Source organism: Haliotis rubra, unplaced genomic scaffold, assembly GCF_003918875.1.
Source record: "Haliotis rubra isolate DU_JTF1 unplaced genomic scaffold, ASM391887v1 Scf44, whole genome shotgun sequence".
Lineage (NCBI taxonomy): Eukaryota > Metazoa > Mollusca > Gastropoda > Lepetellida > Haliotidae > Haliotis > Haliotis rubra.
Genome location: NW_025767124.1, coordinates 2,903,969 through 2,924,055, shown reverse-complemented (window position 1 = coordinate 2,924,055; position 20,087 = coordinate 2,903,969). Strand labels below are relative to the sequence as shown.

The following is a 20,087-nucleotide window of genomic DNA, read 5'->3' as shown; positions in this document are numbered from 1 at the left end:
GCTGTTGGTCTCAACCTTGTACAGTTGATCATAAACTGACGCTGTTGGTCACAACCTTGTTGTGTTGATCATAAACTGACGCTGTTGGTCACAACCTTGTAGTGTTGATCATAAACTGACGCTGTTGGTCACAACCTTGTTGTGTTGATCATAAACTGACGCTGTTGGTCACAACCTTGTACAGTTGATCATAAACTGACGCTGTTGGTCTCAACCTTGTACAGTTGATCATAAACTGACGCTGTTGGTCACAACCTTGTTGTGTTGATCATAAACTGACGCCGTTGGTCACAACCTTGTTGTGTTGATCATAAACTGACGCTGTTGGTCACAACCTTGTAAAGTTGATCATAAACTGACGCTGTTGGTGTCAACCTTGTAAAGTTGATCATAAACTGACGCTATTGGTCTCAGCCTTGTAAGTTGATCATAAACTGACGCTGTTGCTCACATCCTTGTAAAGTTAATAATAAACTGACGCTATTGGTCTCAGCCTTGTACTGTTGATTATAAACTGACGCAACAGTCGTATCCTTCCACAGTATGTCACAAGGTAACAAAATAAAGTTAAGCAGTTAATACATATAGAAATATTATGATTATATTTGATATTATGATTTGATATCATCGAATACAACCAGCCACAAATGTATTCTCGAACACGATGAACTGTTAAAACCAACACGTATTTCACCATCAAAATTAAGACGTTCATCACATAACGGATGTTCCTGTCTTTTAATCCTTTCTTTGTTTCTGACAGGAACCGTGACTGGTCAGAATGACCCAACACTGAAGTATTATGAAAATGAGACCACTCTATTCACCGTGACCAAGAGCCTCTCCGGGTCATTCGCTGACCTTGGGGCTTTCCCTCACTGGTGCGCCGGCAACGTCAGCATTTGCAACAACGGCTTTACTGTGGCAGTCTGGATAAAACCATCCGCCGCAAATGCAGAGGCCAAAAATATTGTCGTAATATCAAATGGCGGCCATGCAGCGGACGGGGACGGATATTACGTCACACAGGTGTACGGGAACCAATACGAGGCTGGGGTCAAATATGGCGGCAATGTGTGGAAGGTCAAGTTCAGTTTGACGTCTGATGAGTGGGTCCATCTTGCGTTAAGCTGGTCATCCAGCCTCGGTTTGACAGTGTACGTGGATGGCTTGGTGGAGAATGCAGAGACAAGCGTTGATGTGCGCGATGCTGCGACGTCCGACTACGTGGGAGAATATGGCATTGTTGTGGGTCTGGATGAGTACGGACTTCCGCTGACGTCAGAGTCGAGGTTCCTCGTGTCAAGTGTCGACGTGTACAACGACATCAGCGTGGCAAGTAACCTCGTCAAGCTTGTAGGTGAGTTCAACACATGTACAGCAAGACATACACCTATATGTTCAGAAAAACCATTCCCAGACTGTGTTAGAATCGTAGCTTTGATTAGCTTATTATCATGTTTAACAAACAGCCTATGCCAAATTTGTGCCAAACAAAAGACTAAACGTCATAAACGAGCATTGTTCGCGAATGATTTATTATCATACATTTAACTGTGTTTCGTATGAGCGCTGTCTTTTTGGGTAGCCTGTGGTTAAAGCGTTCGCCGTTACGCCGAAGGCCCAGGTCGATTCCCCACATGGATACAATGTGTGAAGTCAATTTCTAGTGTCCTCGCCGCGATATTGCTGGAATATGGTAAGGGCGGCACAAAACACAACTCACTCACTCACACTCTCTGAGTGCAAACACTGTCACCGTGATATAATAGTAACTGTGTACGAATGTAGAAACAAACAGGCAGTATATCATTGCACACTTGTACGACATATCATGCACAATCTGATGTTTAGCAATGAACTATGTGCTTTTATATAGGTTCTTAAAATTAGATTCACGAGGGCATTGCTTTATCATGCCGATATGATAGCGAGCGTTGAAGACAAACGTTGCTGTCGACTGTTTCGCTTTCGTTTCATCACTTACCTATTAAGCGTGTAACTATATTACCTCAAATGTAGATTGTATCGAACCCTGTTGTGTTGAATTTCGATAAATTTCTGTTCACTCCGAATTCCATCCATATTTATGTAAATTACTGTAAACTGTAAATTGTCATCGATATCACGTGGCTCATGTAGGTATTGTGTGTCATGTAATGTCATGACAACTCGCACCATGGATTGCTTTTGTCCAGGTCACCTTGTTTTCGACAGTATTATTCAGTACCAGTTTTGATAACACCAAAGCCCCCAAAACTATTGGTTTTCATATTTGTATTTTGAAGTATTTTCACGTTAGGTGGTAAATTAAAGTACAGGTATAGAAGCTGAAATAACATTCTGTTAAATGTAGCCAATCCGAAGCCCCTAGTTGGCATATATAGACCAGTGGCCATTTGCACAAAGCGATATTAGCGATAATACGATCGAATCTTACATTCTTTAAGGTAGACTTACGATGATATATTAACGAATGTTGGCTTCAGTCTGGTGGAGCAGGCAAATGGCCTTTCCTTTTACGAGTGTTTCCTGTCTTTGGATGGCATCTATCATGCGGTATGAATCAGAGCATGGATTTGGGGAGAATTATACACCGATTTGGACGGCGGGTGTCCAGTTTTATTCCAGCGTTTCAGCTTGATGCGGTAGAAAGCTCTAAGGGATGTGGGCCTTAGATGTTTACCATTGATCTTTGACAATCTGTGATTAAAATCATGATCAACGGATCGAGGCATGGCTAAGGGACGTTACTCTGGAATTTCCTTTTAGACCCATTATGACACCTTGCTATGAGTACATATTCACATGATTAAAATGATTGTTATTGAAGAACGGGTGCCATTAAAGGTGCCTTAAAGACTGAGTTCGAGCGGTTATATAAGTACAGTTGCAGCACATATAGCTTCATAACGTATGAGAAAACGTGCTTGTATCCAACAAAGCCAAAGCATAGAGTTATTTCAGGAATTCAGAAATATTGGATGTGTAACGAATACAAATGGTTCTGTCCACGTTTTGGTGAAAAGACATGGTGTTGATAAACTAGTTTTTATCGTAGAATCAGTGGTAATATCATTATAGTACCCAACACAGTTTTTAATGTGTGTTCGAAGGTATTCTAGACCAGAATGACGGGGATGACGTAGTGGAATTTATGGCGTTACTCGCTTAAGCAATATTCCAGGTATATCACGACGAGGGACTTCTGAAATGGGCATAGTGAAGGGTGTTTAAGCAGAAAAACCATGTGTCGGCTAGTACCGTTGAAAAAAGAAACTTTCAGCGCTTAGAAGATTGCAAATCCCGTACTTTCACACTGACCTGTCCCAGTTGTACGGTCAAGCTGGTGGTGTCAAGGTCGCTGAAACTGCGCCAACACGTACAGCCGCTCTGCTTTAAATCAGGTATTAAATACGAATTCCGTAACAACACAAAGGACGCTCGTGTAATATGCATTCTGAAATACCGCTAAACACTGTTGTGTCGAAGTTGAAGGGACTATTAATACTTCGAGTTATCCGAAGCTCGACACAGACGTAAAATGACTAAATACGGAATATGCAGGAAGCAGCTTTTACTTCGAGACAGCCGTTCGACACATCAAAGTTTGACAGCGTTGTTTAACTGTTCCACAATCCGGGTTAGAATGAACCTTCAGTAACACATGCTTGTCGTAAGAGGCGACTAACGGGATCGGGTGGTCAGGCTCGCTGACTTGGTTGACACATGTCATCCTTTAGGTGTGTCGAGCCAACCAGTATATATACTGATGACTTCCCTACCGCTACCTTTTTCTCTAATTGTTGTATAACGCCGCACTCAGCAATATTCCAGCTATATGGCGGCGATCTGTTAATATTCGAGTCTGGACCACAAAATCCAGTGATCAACAACATGAACATCGATCTACACAACTTGGATACGATGACATGTGTCAACCAAGTCATCGAGTCTGACCACCCGATCCCGTTAGTTGCCTCTTACAACAAGTATGGGTTGCTGAAGATCAATTCTAACCCGCATCTTCACTGGTAGCTACCTTAACTAAACTGTAGGATTAGGATACATCACCCAGTAACCCAACAGCACCCGCAGCTATTTAGAAAACAATGCCCCTTAAATGAAGTTTCTATTTTCAGTACAGCAGGCTACACTGTCAATTACATGTAGATGCAATTCATATATTTAAATATATTTTGTTTAACTCTATGTTTACCGTGGAAGTAGGATTATGTTGTTTTGAATGATAGAACTAAAATATTTGGTCAGATATTTTAGAATTTCTTTATAAAACTATTGTGATTCATTAATACCGAGAATATAAAGTGAAGCGCCAGCCTATTTCAATACTAAGATGTGAACCTGTGGGAATGTTAGGCTAAAATAATTGGGAAGACCAATCCATATTTAGAGAAGGTTCATCTGGTAACGGATTTAGGGATATCATAAACATTTGTATTTACAATTAAAGGAAATATTGTTAAAGATATGATGGCACTGCTGTTTAAAGCAAAATAACTCCTATTCTGCTTATACAACACTATTAAACTCAGGTTTCACTTGTCAAAAATGACAATCATGTGACCATATAACAGTCATTTCTGATTTTCACTTTTCAAAAGAAGGTAACCTATTTGAGGAAAACAAAATGCATGTTTTCCAAATGCGCATACATCCTGTTTAAAGTAAAAGATAAATTCCAAAATGGTTAAATTTGTTTTTAAACTAAAAGTACTAAACCAAATTATGGTAGTTGGCTTTTTTCTGAAAGATTTGCTATGAGACAACCTATATTGGCAAAATATACTGGGTGGCGCTTAACCTTTTATTCACAGTATATATAAACTATTGACTTACGCAGTATAAACGGTATAGATTATCTCGTATTAATTCAAACTCTTTATAAGAGAAATAAAAGTCCCATCAAACCGCGTCGCTTAGTAACTGTACTCTCATTCTGGGTCTAATCTTAAATGGTGGCCATCAAATTCAATGTTAAAGACGAAATACGCATCGAAAATTAAAACCCTTCAATTGCAATCTTGCGTGCAATGGCCGCCAATGCACGGAACCCACTCGATCTTTATCGATTAAATGTATATCGATCACTCGAATCAATAATAGACGCACCCTCAATCCTGTTCCGGTGTAGATGTCGTGCATGACGTCAACGTTGTTTACTCCTCGCGTGACATGATGACGTTAGCGACGGAGTTTAATTAATTCTTATCGCAAGGAGATTCGGCCACTTCACTATTGCCTGTTTTCATTTGCGACGTAGGCGATGCGTGTGTGTGTGGCGAACGCACGGGCGTCACACGATTGCCCAATTAAAGGTTCCGTTAGGCACTTGATGTATTGTTTATGTGCAGACCGTTAAAAGTAATTTTTTTGTACTTAAATGAATTGTTACATTTGAAGAAAGTACATATCTTTTTTTGCTCTGGGATAGAATTCCTTTGTGGATTTCTCAAGACATTTCTTCATTAGACTGTTTGATTGCAAGAAGAACACTCTGTTATTGCCTGCCATGTAATGATATTCATTTTAAAACGGTTCATGGCGTCCAGGGGAGCGTCATTTGTGACAGACAACATGCACTCGTTCAATCATTCTACACGCAAGTGATTCCTACGCCTCACACAACGTCTCACACAAAGAACGGCACGCACACGGTGACCCAGTCGTCTTAAACACTGAAATTCGTTGTGCAGAGTTGCGTCCCTTACGCGTGCCAGGAACATGTTCGAAATCACGATTCACTGTTATAATGTCTTAACGTTACCCGTAGATTTAGGTCAAAGTGTTTTTGTTTATTTATTGTTTAACGCCGCCCTCAGCACTATTCCAGCTATATGACGGCGGTTTGTACACAATTGAGTCCAGATAATACTGTGATCAACAGCATGAGCATCGATCTACGAAGTTGGAATACGATGACATGTGTCAGCTAAGTCAGACAATTGTATAGATATATCCACTCATGGAAAATGATAAAAAACAAATTGTCGTGCAAGTTAATACTCTTCATGTGTTAAGCTATGGAACAATGATAATATCTTCCTATTTTGATCTTAGATACCTTGATAATGGTTCCTGGTTACACCGCCCCTTATAACCAGTTTAAGATAAACCGTGCACTTTGTGTGACCAACCCAGCAAGCGTTACACATTTAAAAAGATGAATTTTTTTTCCTAACAGTGTGATAACATTCTACGAAATGTTTTTAAAAGAAAGTATTAGCATAACATACAATCAAAAGCGTTAAGTAGGTTTATCAATTTAAAATTGATGCTATGGAATGTTGATATAATGAGTGAGTGAGTGAGTTTAGTTTAACGCCACTCTTCAATATTCCTGCTATATGGCGATGGTCTATAAATAATCGAGTCTGGACCACACAATCCAGTGATCAACAGCATGAGCATCGATCTGCGCAATTGGGAACCGATGACATGTGTCAACCAAGTCAGCGAGCCTGACCACCCGATCCCGTTAGTCGCCTCTTACGACAAGTATGGGTTACTGAAGATCATTATTCTAACCCGGACCTTCACGGGTACAGGTTGACATAAAGATATATACCTTGTTTGTGGCATATTTTATGATAAAATGTTATGTGACATAAAGTATCATCAATGGATTTTTCTGTGAAATGAACTTTTAGATCAGTAATTGAATCCGTCTGTGCCGGGGCGGCGGGGTAGCCTCGTGTTTAAAGCGTTCGCTCGTCACGCCAAAAGCCGGGGTTCGATTCCCCACATGGGTACAATGTGTGAAGTCCATTACCAGCGTCCTCCGCTGTGATATTGTTGTAATTTTGCTTCAAGCGGCGCAAAATTAAACCAACTAACTCACTCACTCTCTCTATGTCACTTTTAACAGCATCCATTTCAAACAAATGTAAAATGTGAATTCCTGGTTACCATTTTGCCATCAACAAAAAAGCCCAGCAACCACTGATTTAGGTAAAATACGAATTAAAATATTAAAAGTGTAAGAAGTATTACTGAAAATAGTTTGTATACTTACAGGTGAAAATGACTCCTTGTTCCTGGGATGTGAACCGTCTTTCAACGCTCAGCTTAATCTCACCACGAATGTGTCCACTCTTGACCACCCCATCCACGAGTGTCGCCAGTTCTGCAAAGATCACAACATGTCCTACGCGTTCCTCCAGGACAACGCGCAATGCAGCTGTGTGAACATGGACCCCCAGGTCAGCAGCCCAGCTGGGTGTGTCGGGGAGACTGGAAGGTATATTTGGTCTCCCACGTCAAAACCACACACACAAACATCGTCCTGAGCCTGACGAGCCAACGACTCAGCCCCAGGAACTACACCAAGCCAGGAGAAGATGTTCTCTTGATGGCGTCCATTAACGTCAGCGTTGATGTCAGCTTCAGCTTCAACTTCAACGACGGAATCAGCGTGTCTAGTGGATACCCTCCGGTTAGTCATTCGTGGAGTAGTGAAGGAGATTACGTCGTCACTGTGTCGACAACGATCGGGTTAATCCACTTGAAGAAGACAATATTGATCAAAATAGAAGATGTGGATGAAGGTCAGAGTCCCTATCTGGTTGAACTGTCTGGAATCCACCCGACGGATAAATCTAAAAGGTGTGAGATACAGCTGACTGTAAACGATCCAGTCAACACAAACTGCACTGTGACGTACGGTGACGGCAGCTCTTCCTTCCTGATGTACACGGATTTTCTGTCATCACAGACTGAAGTTCACGATTACGCCGGTATTGGTCAGTATGATACCACAGCCGTTTGTTCCAACCAATATGGGTTCACGGTTGACAACTTCGATTTTCTGTCCAAGGAATTTTATGAATATTATCAATATATTCAAATCGGTATGGTGGTACGGTTTGATGTGGTGGGTCCGGGTACATTTGTTGACGATCTGGTCACAGAGGTCAACGGAACCGCGGTAACACCTGTAAAGACAGCTACACAAGTAGAGGTACAAGGCACAGACTTTACTGCAGGGTCCGACCTTAAAGTAGATCTCATATGGCACGACCAGCTTTTGCAGAGAAAGTACATACGAGCTGAAAGGAGAACCCCAAAACCAAAAATCAATGCTAGCAAGTTGGCTGGACCGTGGAATATGACCGTGAACTTTACGATAGAAATCCCGCCGGGAGACTTCATGGCGTTGACCTTCAACTACGGCAACGGCCAACCGAGTGAAGTGTACTACATCCATGATTCCACAGAGACTCTGTACATTCCGGGCGAGGCAGAATACACCAGCCTTGGCGGGTATGGCCTCTTTGCGAGGGTGGCTAATGACATCACCTCTGAAATGGTTGGGGAGGAAATGTCTGTGGAGGTTCCCGTGTTCGCCATCAGCCTTGCGTCAGCCAACGTGACGTCGTTGTCAACCCCGGTGGGACTTACAGTTGATGTGAACATGGGAAACAAGGGTCCACCCAAAGTTGTCTTCACCATTGACTACCGGGATGGAACGGCGCCAAAGGTTCATGAATATGACAACACCGACCCTGTCGGTTTTCTCCCCTTCAGCACCGACTATACCTACAGCGACTGGGGCATCTACAGAATCATGGTTACAGCTTCTAACAATATAAGCTCCGTAACTGAACAGGTATTGGTTCAGGTTGGACAGAATATTACAACGATCGACATCGTGTCAAACATTGATAGAATTCCCATCAACGGCCAGGTCACCTTTACGGTCACATGCCCAACCGGATCTGAAGTCACGTATGATATTGACTTCGGTGACGAAACAAGCTTTTCTTTACCAGAGCATATTACAGGTGGAGTTAAAACTGATGTACAAACCGTCGGGAGGGTTATATCTGAGAGTGTTGTCAACATCACCCACACATACATGGACACCGGCTACTTCAATATTAGCGTGTCGGCCACCAACGATTTCAGCCACGCAACAGCGCCTCTGTGTCCAACTGTGATAGTAGATTATGATACGACACCCGGACCTCAAGTCTGTTCTATCCCAACTGTGAGTTTCAGGAACATTGACCCAACAAGCCAAATCAGTCCAGCCGAGCACAAAAGGTCAGAGGAGATGTTGGTCACGGTGGATACTGACCTCAACTGCATAAAGAACTCGACGGCAAATTTCTCCTGGAAGGCACTGAAGATCACCATAGACCAAGGCACTCAGACGGAGACCCAAGTCCATGAGATCTGCAAGTTCCAGGAGACTAACAATACGCTGACTATCCCTCCTCTAGGGCTACCGTACGGGCTGTACAAAATCACAGTAACTGTGGCCCCGGTTGACCACGACCTGATCAGTGCTTCACATGATCTGTACCTCCGTATCATCATGTCTGAACCAGTCGCTGAGATCATCGGCGGGGACGTCCAAACCTTCCTCATCTACGCGAACGCTATCTTGGACGTTTCGGCGTCTCGCGATCCGGATTTGACGAGTAACGTTAGAAATGGCCTAATCTACGACATGTTCTTTCTACCAAGTACTGACTTAGACTCTGCTAAAGCTCTAACATTAGCGCAATTGAAATCTCAATCAACAGTACGTCACACAGATACTTTGTACAAAGGACAAACCAAAAATCCTTTGGGTATATACGAAAAAGGACATGTTTTCAATGACACAGCAAGTCTACCTGATGCCCTGACTAGATACAACGCCAAAATATCCTTCCCTGCAAGTTACTTTGTCACCGATTATTTCTCCTTTGGGATCATCTTGTACATCACCCGAAACAACTTGATGTCGATGACATCTCAGATAATTGACATCAGGAAGACCAACCAGAGCCTTGATGACCTCTCCTCCCTCCTCGACATGGCCCGAAACGCCGACCCCGACACCGCCATCAGACTCTGCGATGGTGCTGCCGCAGCCATTCTCAACCAAGAGGTCAGTCGGCATAACTGTTAGCTCGAACTCGGTTACATCGTTAAAGATGAACTACGGCTATAACGAACTTAAAGAGACCACTAATTGTAGTTCGCTATACGCATTTCAAATGAAATATACACCAAATACAAGTTCGTTATATCCGTCAGCTCGATGTATGCGTGTTCAGTATAAACGAAGTTTACTGTAATTGCATATTCCAAGCATAATCCTTACGGGCATTTTGATCTGACCTTGTCCCTCCGCTTGTCCCGAATTTTCAATGCTTCCCCAGATTTAGTGATTTCACCGTTAATTGTATCCTGATTAAACGCCAATATGAATAATTGGTGTAATTGTACGTTTGTTAGCTGTATGTTAATCATAGTAGTGGTGGTGTGTGGTTGAAGTTAAGCATCGTTGCTCGCGGATAGTCCTTGGATGGGTGGCCTTGTTTGGCAGCTCTATTCGTGAGATTTCTTTAGGACTTCAGTCCTGTCCCACAACGAAGCACATGTGACACATGTGGTCTCGCCTTAGGCAAGTGAGTTTGTTCCAAATTACCTCTGTCCATCCAACAGTAAATTTGGTACCTGGTATGATACGATGGTAGTCTGAATTTGAATCTTGAGCTCTTCACAGGTGACCGGTTGTATTCTCCACAGAGAGTGTTCTGTACTCGTTGACCAGGGGTAATATGTCAGCGCTTTGCATGCAATGTGCGTGGATAAATGCGCAATATAAATTGACTGTTATTATTATAGTACCCCCTTTAAGTGGCGTTGAAGTGAGGGAGTGTCAATTGACCTGTGGTATAGGTGCCAGAAATCTCTTTGAAGAATATCCCTTGTGTCACTTCATTCCACAGCCAGTATATATTCAACTCAAAAGATGTTAAGGCGACTCTTTCATAAATATTTCAGATAGGGTTCTGTGAAACTGCTCCAAAGTCACCTTTTCGTCTTCACGGTGCCATTCAATGACGTCATTGATTCGACGCCACTACATTGTCGGCAGAGATAAAGCTCTGACTAAAAGACATAATAAGACTGACTGACTGATTGAGTTTGGTTTTACGCCGCTTTTAGCAATATTCCAGCAACATCACGGCGGGGGACACCAGAAATGGGCTTCACACAAAGAAATGTGAGAGTTATTTTTTAAACGATTCCTATTGTAATTTTTGCAGGCTTCATCGGTGGAAGAACAGGAAAAACTGGCAGAGGTAAGACTGTAACTGGACCATCAAATAATGTAGTATTATATTTTACCACGATCCCCATCACACTGATGTCCCAATTCACACCGTTGTGAAAGAAATGCATCACTTTCGCGGATACCTTTAAATGTTTTCATTTTGATTGTATTTTCTCAATTTTAATATACAACAGAAATATTTTGCTGTTTGTGGATTCGTGTGAAACAAGCACTGAAATATGATGCGAATGGCGTTCATGTGTCAGGTGCATTCCTGGTCGCGTCCGTTTCAGTCTCCAGTATGTAAATGACCATGTTTGTCTCAAGAGTAAAGTACCCCTTTAAATCTTTTATCATTAAATAGACAACTGTTACCGAAATCAAGAGTAGACATACCGTCTGTGTTTCAGTCGACAGAGGCGGTGGTGGATACCCTGGGGTCAGTTGCCAAACGGGTGGACAATGCCAACCAGGCATCCAAGTGCGCAGGCGCAATAAAGACGATGACCAGTAACAAAGACATCGTATCAGAAGGGTCAAGGGTAAGAGTTCAGAGGTTGCCATGTGTGCCGGAGTAAATGCTCTAGCAATTATACGGGCTTTGTAGGTGCGTACAGTTACACAAAAAATTGTGTTTAATTATCAAATGCAGATGAATTTCAAATCATGTATTAATTCATTAATATGCATCAGTCTATGTGTCAGTTGCCTTGGATACAATACAATTGTTCGTTTGCGTAATGTAATATATGTTTTATCTTTATTCATATAGTTTGTTTTTAAATGTGATAATTTTCACTGTTTAGCAAGAAATCCTGATATTTGTGAAGTGCTCACAAGCCGAAGTAGTAAGTACTAAAATGGTATGTACATATCAAACTATTGATACTGATGCTGTTCTATTAGTCGTCCGCCGCTGATGCGTTCGTGAATCTGGCAAATAGTACCTCTAACATGGAAGATGCTACAGTAGATGATGCGGAGAACTTTGCTGGAGGTAACTATTTTCAGACTCACCGGTTTGTCTGTGTAACGCCGCTCACTCGACACCGGGAGACCTGAGAGGATGGGTAGCATTGGTGGGCAGATTGATCTTAGGGAAGGGGGTACTGAAAGGAAGGGAATCCAAACAGGTTAAGTCAAAACATATCTTGAGACTTTCGTCACAGTTTGGTTTCAAAGATAAAGTATGGGACATTCTTCTTTATTCATTTAAAACTGACTATTCTCGACAGACAATAAGGAGGGTTACAGAATATGGGGTTGAAAAGAAGTGAATGAACGTATACAGGTTCGTAGTTTAAACCAGATAATAAATTTCGAGGTAATATATTTTAGAACCATCAGCATTATCCAATGAAATCATGTTAATTCCAAGAGTACTTTCCTAAAGAACTTGTATTAACTAATCTTTGGTGCGTACATAGTAATGCCCCTTTGTAGGTATGGTCTGAATTATGTCTCCAATGGGATTGACAGGAGAATGAGGTACCGTGAATAATGTTTTCACCTTACTAGATGGGTTTTTCTTCCTGTTTTGGGTTGAGCGACGATGCATAGTGAAGCTACACGTGTGTGTTTGAACATGCACATTGCCGCACGCTGCTGATATACTGTTCATTAAAAGTAGCGGATACCCAGTTGTGTTTGCAAATCAAAATGTTTAACGAAGCTTTAGCGACACGCAGATGTGATAAACTATGGGAAGTATATTAAGTATTGTACAAAACAACGCTTACAGTCATAGCTAATGGCGTTACCGTGGTTAGTTGTCTCCCTTGGTTGTGGCAAGATCTGCTTTTCAAACCTTAATTCTGACATATTATAATGGTCTGATACAGCGTCTTTATTTCACCAAGAGGTAAATCTTACCTAAATACCCCCACATTAGACTGACACGTTGTGAATTAACTGAAGCACTGGAACTTCAACCATGTGGTCCAATCAGATCTCCGGCACCCGTGGTTGCTGAGGAAGACGGTGGCGTAACTAGTCACTGAGCCTGGGCCCTTATTCTCGAAACGTTCGTAGCCCTAAGAATTCTTAACTTTAATCGTAGCCAATGTGTTAAGAATGGGCTTAGAAGTTCGTAAGGCTACGAACGTTTCGTGAACAGCTACCCTGAATACTATCTTTTTCCTTAAAAATGAAGGGGGAAAAATACCCTACCAAAACCGCATGTAACTCATAATCGAAATTTACACATATACACATTTCGTGATAATTTGTATATGATAATTATTCTCTATAGTCTGTGAAGAGCGGAATTGTGAAATCATTGAACAATGAAAGAAAAACAGCGTTTGCAAAGAATGTAACTGTTGACACCGGAACATACCACAATGTGCCTGTGAGAGAAAGACAGCCTTGAATACAATTGTCAACAGGTTCTGCAATATGTGGAAATGCTGCTTTCGCGAGGCACTCGCTGCACGTATATGTACGAAGTTGCTGTGAGCACGTTGCCAATAGTGTTTGTTGTTGTGTTCAGATTGTAACTTAAATGGAAATGTAGTTACCAAGCTAGAGAGATGTGTATTAATTTGTTTCAATGAATGCGCTGATCTGAGATTTGAGGCTTGAAAGTGGTGTGCAATTCAATCGACTTACCACATATAACGTATCAAGGTGTATGTTCCTCCTTGTTTAAGACACTACAGTGGACATGAATTTGTTTTCACATGTTTCAAGATGGAAGGGCGGTGGAGTAGCCTTGTGCTTAAAGTGTTGATTCACTCACTCACTCAAAATGGCAACGCTGGCGCAGAGGCTGGGGATGCCATTATTGAATCCAGTATTGCTTTCAATGTATAATACTCTTAGAAATATCCCATTACCACACAAACACCTGAAAGAATTATTTTTCCTTAAACAGTTAATGTTTTCGTACGCGCTTGTAGAAATAATTTATTAAAAGATGCCAAGAAACATTGAATATGATTGGTGCTTTTTTAAACCATCTGGATTTGTTTGCTAGAGTGTCTAGGCGGTTTTGACAACATATTCCCATCAAATGAGGACGCCACCAAACCTAAACGGGGGCGACGGAAGGACACATCTAACGCCAACAGCAACGACGTCTCAACCGTACTGCCATATACCGGAGAGATGACGACCCCAATGTCCACACTGTCCTCAACGACGGTGGAGACTACGACGCTACCACCGACAACAACAACGATGGCTACAACAACCACCACCACTATAGCCAGTACAACATCTGCTAGCGGCGTCGTCATTAACTACGTTGCGGTGGGCGACAGCAGCATTGACGTCGCTGAGAACCTGCTCAACAATCTCCCAGAGAAGCTGACTTATGATGAGTTATTTTACTACATCTTCGACGATTGCTCTCTGTTCAGAAAGGTCATGAAGACTGAGAGGGTCCAGTACACTTGTCCTTGTGTCAGCCCCAAACAGATCGACGACATGAAGTGCTCCGGGACATGGACCGATCAGGAAAGGATCTTCGCCACAATGACGTACCTGGAACATCCTGACGATATATACGACTACTACCTCATCCCCCCTCGATGACGCCAAGGCCATACGTGACGAGAAGAAGAGACTCACGGTAATTTTGCCATCTGGTGTTACTTTTTTCATTATGGACGCTGGGGACCGCCCAAGGGAGTACTTGGTGATGGTGGTTGGGGGTAGGGATATTGGTGATATTGACGATGATGATGATGATGATGATGATGATGATGACCTTAGGCAAGTGAGTTTGTTCAAAATTGCCTATGTTTACCCATCAGAAAATGGGTACCCAGTGGGATAAGTCATGCGACTATTAACCATCTAGCGCCTCACTGGCAGCTTGTGTTATCCGGGGAAATAGCGCCATAGAAATGCACTATTATTATTATTATTATTATTATGCGGAGGGGGATATTCTACAAATAGAGCTAATGAATACTTTAGTCATAACAAGTACATTAACGGTAATGTGTCACCTGGACACATTAGAAAATGTAGTAAGAAATACTTTGAATCAGTTATATTAAACTGAATGTTCAATTGTAAGTGTGTAAAAACGTTACAAGCCATATTTTATTTCCAATAATGCGTCTATAACTTGCCTGACAACTGTTCCAAATGTAAGAAATGGTTAAATTGCACAAAATGTTCGCATTACGTTTCATTACGGATGATAGGATCGGCACAAATCTGTACCATGATAAATCTTTTATGTAACAATGGCACCAAGTCAGCGTGAAAATAGGCCACAGTCCGTGAAAATCTTCAGCAACCCCATATTTGTCGTAAGAGGCGACTAACGGGATCAGGTGTTCAGGCTCGCTGACTTGGTTGACACATGTCATTGTATCCCAATTGCGAAGATCGATGCTCATGCTGTTGATCACTGGATTGTTTGGTCAATACGTTATTCTTTACAGACATCCGTCATATAAATTTAGCTATACGAATAGTGAGTGTTACACCAATCAATCGATAAATCAAACAAACAAACGAAAACAGGCTCACGGTAACCTATGCTGGTCGCTCAGAGGTGACCATGTAAATTCGGCGAGTCAAGACTCTGCTGTTATCGTGTCATTGTACCATACATTGTCTGGTCCAGACTCGATTATTTACAGATCGATCTCCGTCATATAGCTGGAATATTGCTGAATACGACGGTAAACAACAAGCAAATTAATCATGGCGACAAGGAAGTTTATTTCAGTTTGTAGGCCATCGGCCCATGTACAAAAAGCAATATAGATGATATTGTGCATAATGGCAATAGGCAGACATTTGTGTTGTCAATATATAGAAGATCCACATTTAAGAGATGATTTGATAAATTTAGCACAATTCAATAAAAGTACCATGTCATTAGAAGTCATTAACTTTATGAGTTTACAAGCATTTGTTAAATTATTCCAAAGAGGTAAATACGTTTTTCGTAGTGTTACATATTTATCACATTCAAACAGAAAGTGGACTTCATCTTCATTTCTATTACTATTACACATCTTACAAATTACATCTATGTTCATAGTTTCCTTCCATCTAATATTACATCGTAATGGTAATGCATTGAATCTAAACAAACATAAATATCTTCTTAAGTCGCTTACATTAATTCTTAAAATGTGATTATCAAGCGGCAATGATGATATAATACTTTTAAAATGTACAAGACTTGATAAATCCATGATGTTGCTATGATATTTTGTTTTGAACAATCAACTAACCTCTGCTTGAATAGTGATAAAAATAATGACACATTTCCGATGTCTTGGGAACGCCAAACATAACCAAATCCATACTCATTTAAGAGCTTACGTATTTTTGAAACCCAAGTAATCCTACGAACAGAATCTAGTCAAAGTATATAATTATAACATTGTTTAGGATAACGATCATGGCGACAGTGCGATACCGTTACATCTTAAAGGGCAATGTTAAATACTGACATTTGCTTTTAGTTCTCTTTGCATCTGTTGCATCGACGTTTGATTGGTTGGTTGTTAAGGACGCCGTGGTGGCTAAGTCTGGCTCCAACGCTCTGTCAACCGTGGCAGACACCGTGAACAATAAGGCTCCAGAGGGTGACGACAAAGAACGGACCTTCAACTCCAACAGACTCGGACTCAAGGTGCAGAAACTCAGCGTCAAGAAAAACAACGGAACCAAGAACTCCACAGGTGAGTTGAAGCTACCGGCTTCTCTCCTTTAGAATATATCTAAGTACGTTTGCAAAATATTTATTGTCAGATTTGTTTGTTTGTTTTGTTTGTTATTTATAGACCGCCGCAATATAGGTGTCATATCGCTGAGTGCGGCGTAAAACAACAAACCTTTTGTTGCTTGTGATACTGATTCATAACGTTCCACTCAGTGTTACTATTTTCGGTATTGCTGAACATGACACAGTCCCTCACGTAACACTGCAATTAATAATTGTATCTATCAATACCAATAATGATACTACTATAATAGACAGAGAATGCTACACGAGATCTAATTACATACGAATTATACGAAACGAGTGTCCTTCCTATTGTATCTGAGTGTGTATTTTATTTATTACCCACGTCTTACCTCCATAAAATTGGTTTGATATTAAAAACACTGAATGTTCCGAGATGTTTAACGATGGAAGTGAATTTTCTGTAACGGTTAAATAATTGCCATGACAAAAGAGTCCCCTTTGAACCAGCAAAATATAACACAGACAGGTCTAAAATATTCAATAATATATTGAGCAAAATGAGCAAGCTACAATGAATGACAATACAGATATTTAGTACAATGCTTTTGGGTCACAAATCTAAAGTGATGGGTCACAAATATAAAATATTAACTCACCAGAGTCTTGGCATTACAATAAGAGCAGATATTCTAACTGAAGGTAGTTTACAATGAGCGCAGTCAGGCTCGCACTGTCTTGGATGTAGGTCAGACTATGTTGACGAAGGAAGATAACGGTAGGCAGGTGACGGCAGAAAGATGTATGATATACAACTCCAGTGATATGAAAAGTCCCGTGTAATTCCGTGTGTTAGTCAACACAACAACCAGCCTTTATATACACTGACACAGATTCTTGAACATTCTAGCAAAGCGTGCCTGTGTCATTATTCTCTCAGAACTTTCCCAATCGGCCTCGTTTTTACCACCGGTCAAAACAGATAGTTATACAAAAGATTGCCTCAATGGAGGCAACTCTGAAGCGCTACCAAAAAAGCGTACCGCTAAAATAGTATTGCCATTGAACATACATATATGATGCGAAATGTGACCCATAACCCTCACTCAAAACTCTAAACATTGTGACCAAATAATAACTATCACTTAATCAATGTTAATACAAATTACAAAAAACACACTCTCGAAACACTTCCTCGAACTGTTCAATCGATTTTGACGGAGTCATTATCACGAATGGGAGTCGCCATGTTTTGCCAAGACATCGTCAACATGTTTTATTTCCAAAAACTATAAATTAGTCAGAATTTGTGATTGATGCGTATAATCGTGTTCTTGTAGTGTTGATAAAACTTTTTATGTGTTTCTGTAATATTTTCAAGAAATCACGTTCATGTCAGATGTCTCGTCTAACTTTAATTGATGTAGATAGAGATTATTACGCGAGCAAGTGTGTCATACGACTTATACGAAACGAATCTCTATTAATGCACTTCTAATGCTTGTCGGAATTCTGTACACGTTTATGGTTTAATCTGAAGATTCCAAACCGAAGACCCAGACGATGTCGATGGATGTGGGGACATTCAACATGCCTTTGGACGCCCTGCCCGTCTCGTCCGACTGCCCGGGGGTCAACACCATGGTACGTGAAAGTGGCATCATTGTGGACACGTGCAGCTGCAGAGTGTAATGAACCGTAAATACAAACATGTACAAAATACCTCTTTCAAAATCTTCAGCTGTCCCCGTGAAGGTCCGGGTTAGAATGGATCTTCAGCAACCCATGCTTGTCGTAAGAGGCGACTAACAGGATCGGGTGGTCAGGCTCGCTGACTTGGTTGACACATGTCATCGGTTCCCTATTGCGCAGATCGATGCTCATGCTCTTGATCACTTAATTGTCTGGTCCAGACTCGATTATTTACAGACCGCCGCCATATAGCTGGAATATTGCTGAGTGCGGCGTAAAACTAAACTCACTAACTCCCTCACTCTTCAGCTGTGGCAAATTAATATACCGTGTTTTCATAGGCTATGTATGGAAAATTGAAAAGTCTTTGATATACGCTCTCTTGGCTTCCACTGTATACGATGTACCAAAATGGAAAACTATAGCGGGTAGTTTGGAATAAAGTTTATATCATTAACATTGCGTTTGGAACCTCCAAAGTGAAAATATGTTATGTTATGTATCGAAATGAAAATTTTAAGCGGATATTCGCAAATAAACTTTATAGGTACTTTAACAGCACTTGGAACCTCCAACGTACAAATACAATAGAGTCATCTTACCTGTTTTTAAGGCATTAAAATATATTTATCTACATTTATCTTACCTCACACATAAATGTCGTTTTCTGACTGGCTACCCCACATGGATACAATGTGTGAAGCCCATTTCTGGTGTCCCCGCCGGGATATTGCTGAAATATTGCTAAAGGCGGCGTTAAACCATACTCGCTCTGACTGGCTAAGCGCTCTTCAATTATTTTCAATATACCCAGTTTACAAGCGAGTAACATTTTCTATGCTACCCGCTGGGAATGCCGAACTGTTGAAATTCATTCGGTACTTCGATTCGTGTTAGTAATTCTTTATCTCGAATAATTGAGTCACTTATGATGTACGGAAATTACCGATGTTTTGCGAATGCATATCGATGGAAGGGAGATAACTCTTAATTGTTTTTCTTGTCTGTCATCGTCGGAATTGGCTAATTGCCTAACTCTGGTACTCCTAATTATGACCCTATACCCGTTCTTCAAACAATTCAAAATGAACATTGGGGTGTTCGGTAATATAAATACGTTGTTCACTGGTCCCTCGGGACCCATGGATTGATGTACCCTCTATGTTTGGTTATGTTCCTTGAGCACGAATGGCGAGGGGAACATAAAGGAACAATGGGGGTATATCAACCCATGCCCCCGAGGGACCAATGAACAACTTATATTGTAAGATCGATAGATGGCCTGTGCACAGAGCAGGTTACAAGTATGGGTGTAATGTTTCAGTTCCTTGGAGACAGCGACAACCCGTACAGTTTCTCCAAGGAGAAGTCCAGTGTAGGGAAGGGGGTGCTAAGTCTGGGCTACAGCTGTGGAGGCAGCGAGCTGTCGGTGAAGAACACGGCTGAGCCCATCGAGATGTGGATGAGCCGTGAGTACACACACTGTAACTATGACAACCAGTTCATATTGTGAGCCCATCGAGATGTGGATGAGCCGTGAGTACACACACTGTAACTATGACAACCAGTTCATATTGTGAGCCCATCGAGATGTGGATGAGCCGTGAGTACACACTGTAACCATGACAACCAGTTCATACTCTACATAATAGTTGG

At 41.3% G+C, this 20,087-nt stretch overlaps 1 protein-coding gene across 1 annotated transcript in view; it reads left to right on the top strand.

Moving 5' to 3' along the window:
* LOC124289408 overlaps positions 1-20,087 on the top strand; it is a 39,085-nt gene that overhangs the window by 1,602 nt on the left and 17,396 nt on the right. The window contains 10 exon segments of the mRNA XM_046726029.1: positions 764-1,360; positions 7,039-7,251; positions 7,254-9,901; positions 11,070-11,105; positions 11,488-11,619; positions 11,984-12,074; positions 14,055-14,612; positions 16,516-16,734; positions 18,280-18,383; positions 19,756-19,900. Coding sequence (XP_046581985.1) covers positions 764-1,360; positions 7,039-7,251; positions 7,254-9,901; positions 11,070-11,105; positions 11,488-11,619; positions 11,984-12,074; positions 14,055-14,612; positions 16,516-16,734; positions 18,280-18,383; positions 19,756-19,900 — 4,743 coding nt within the window.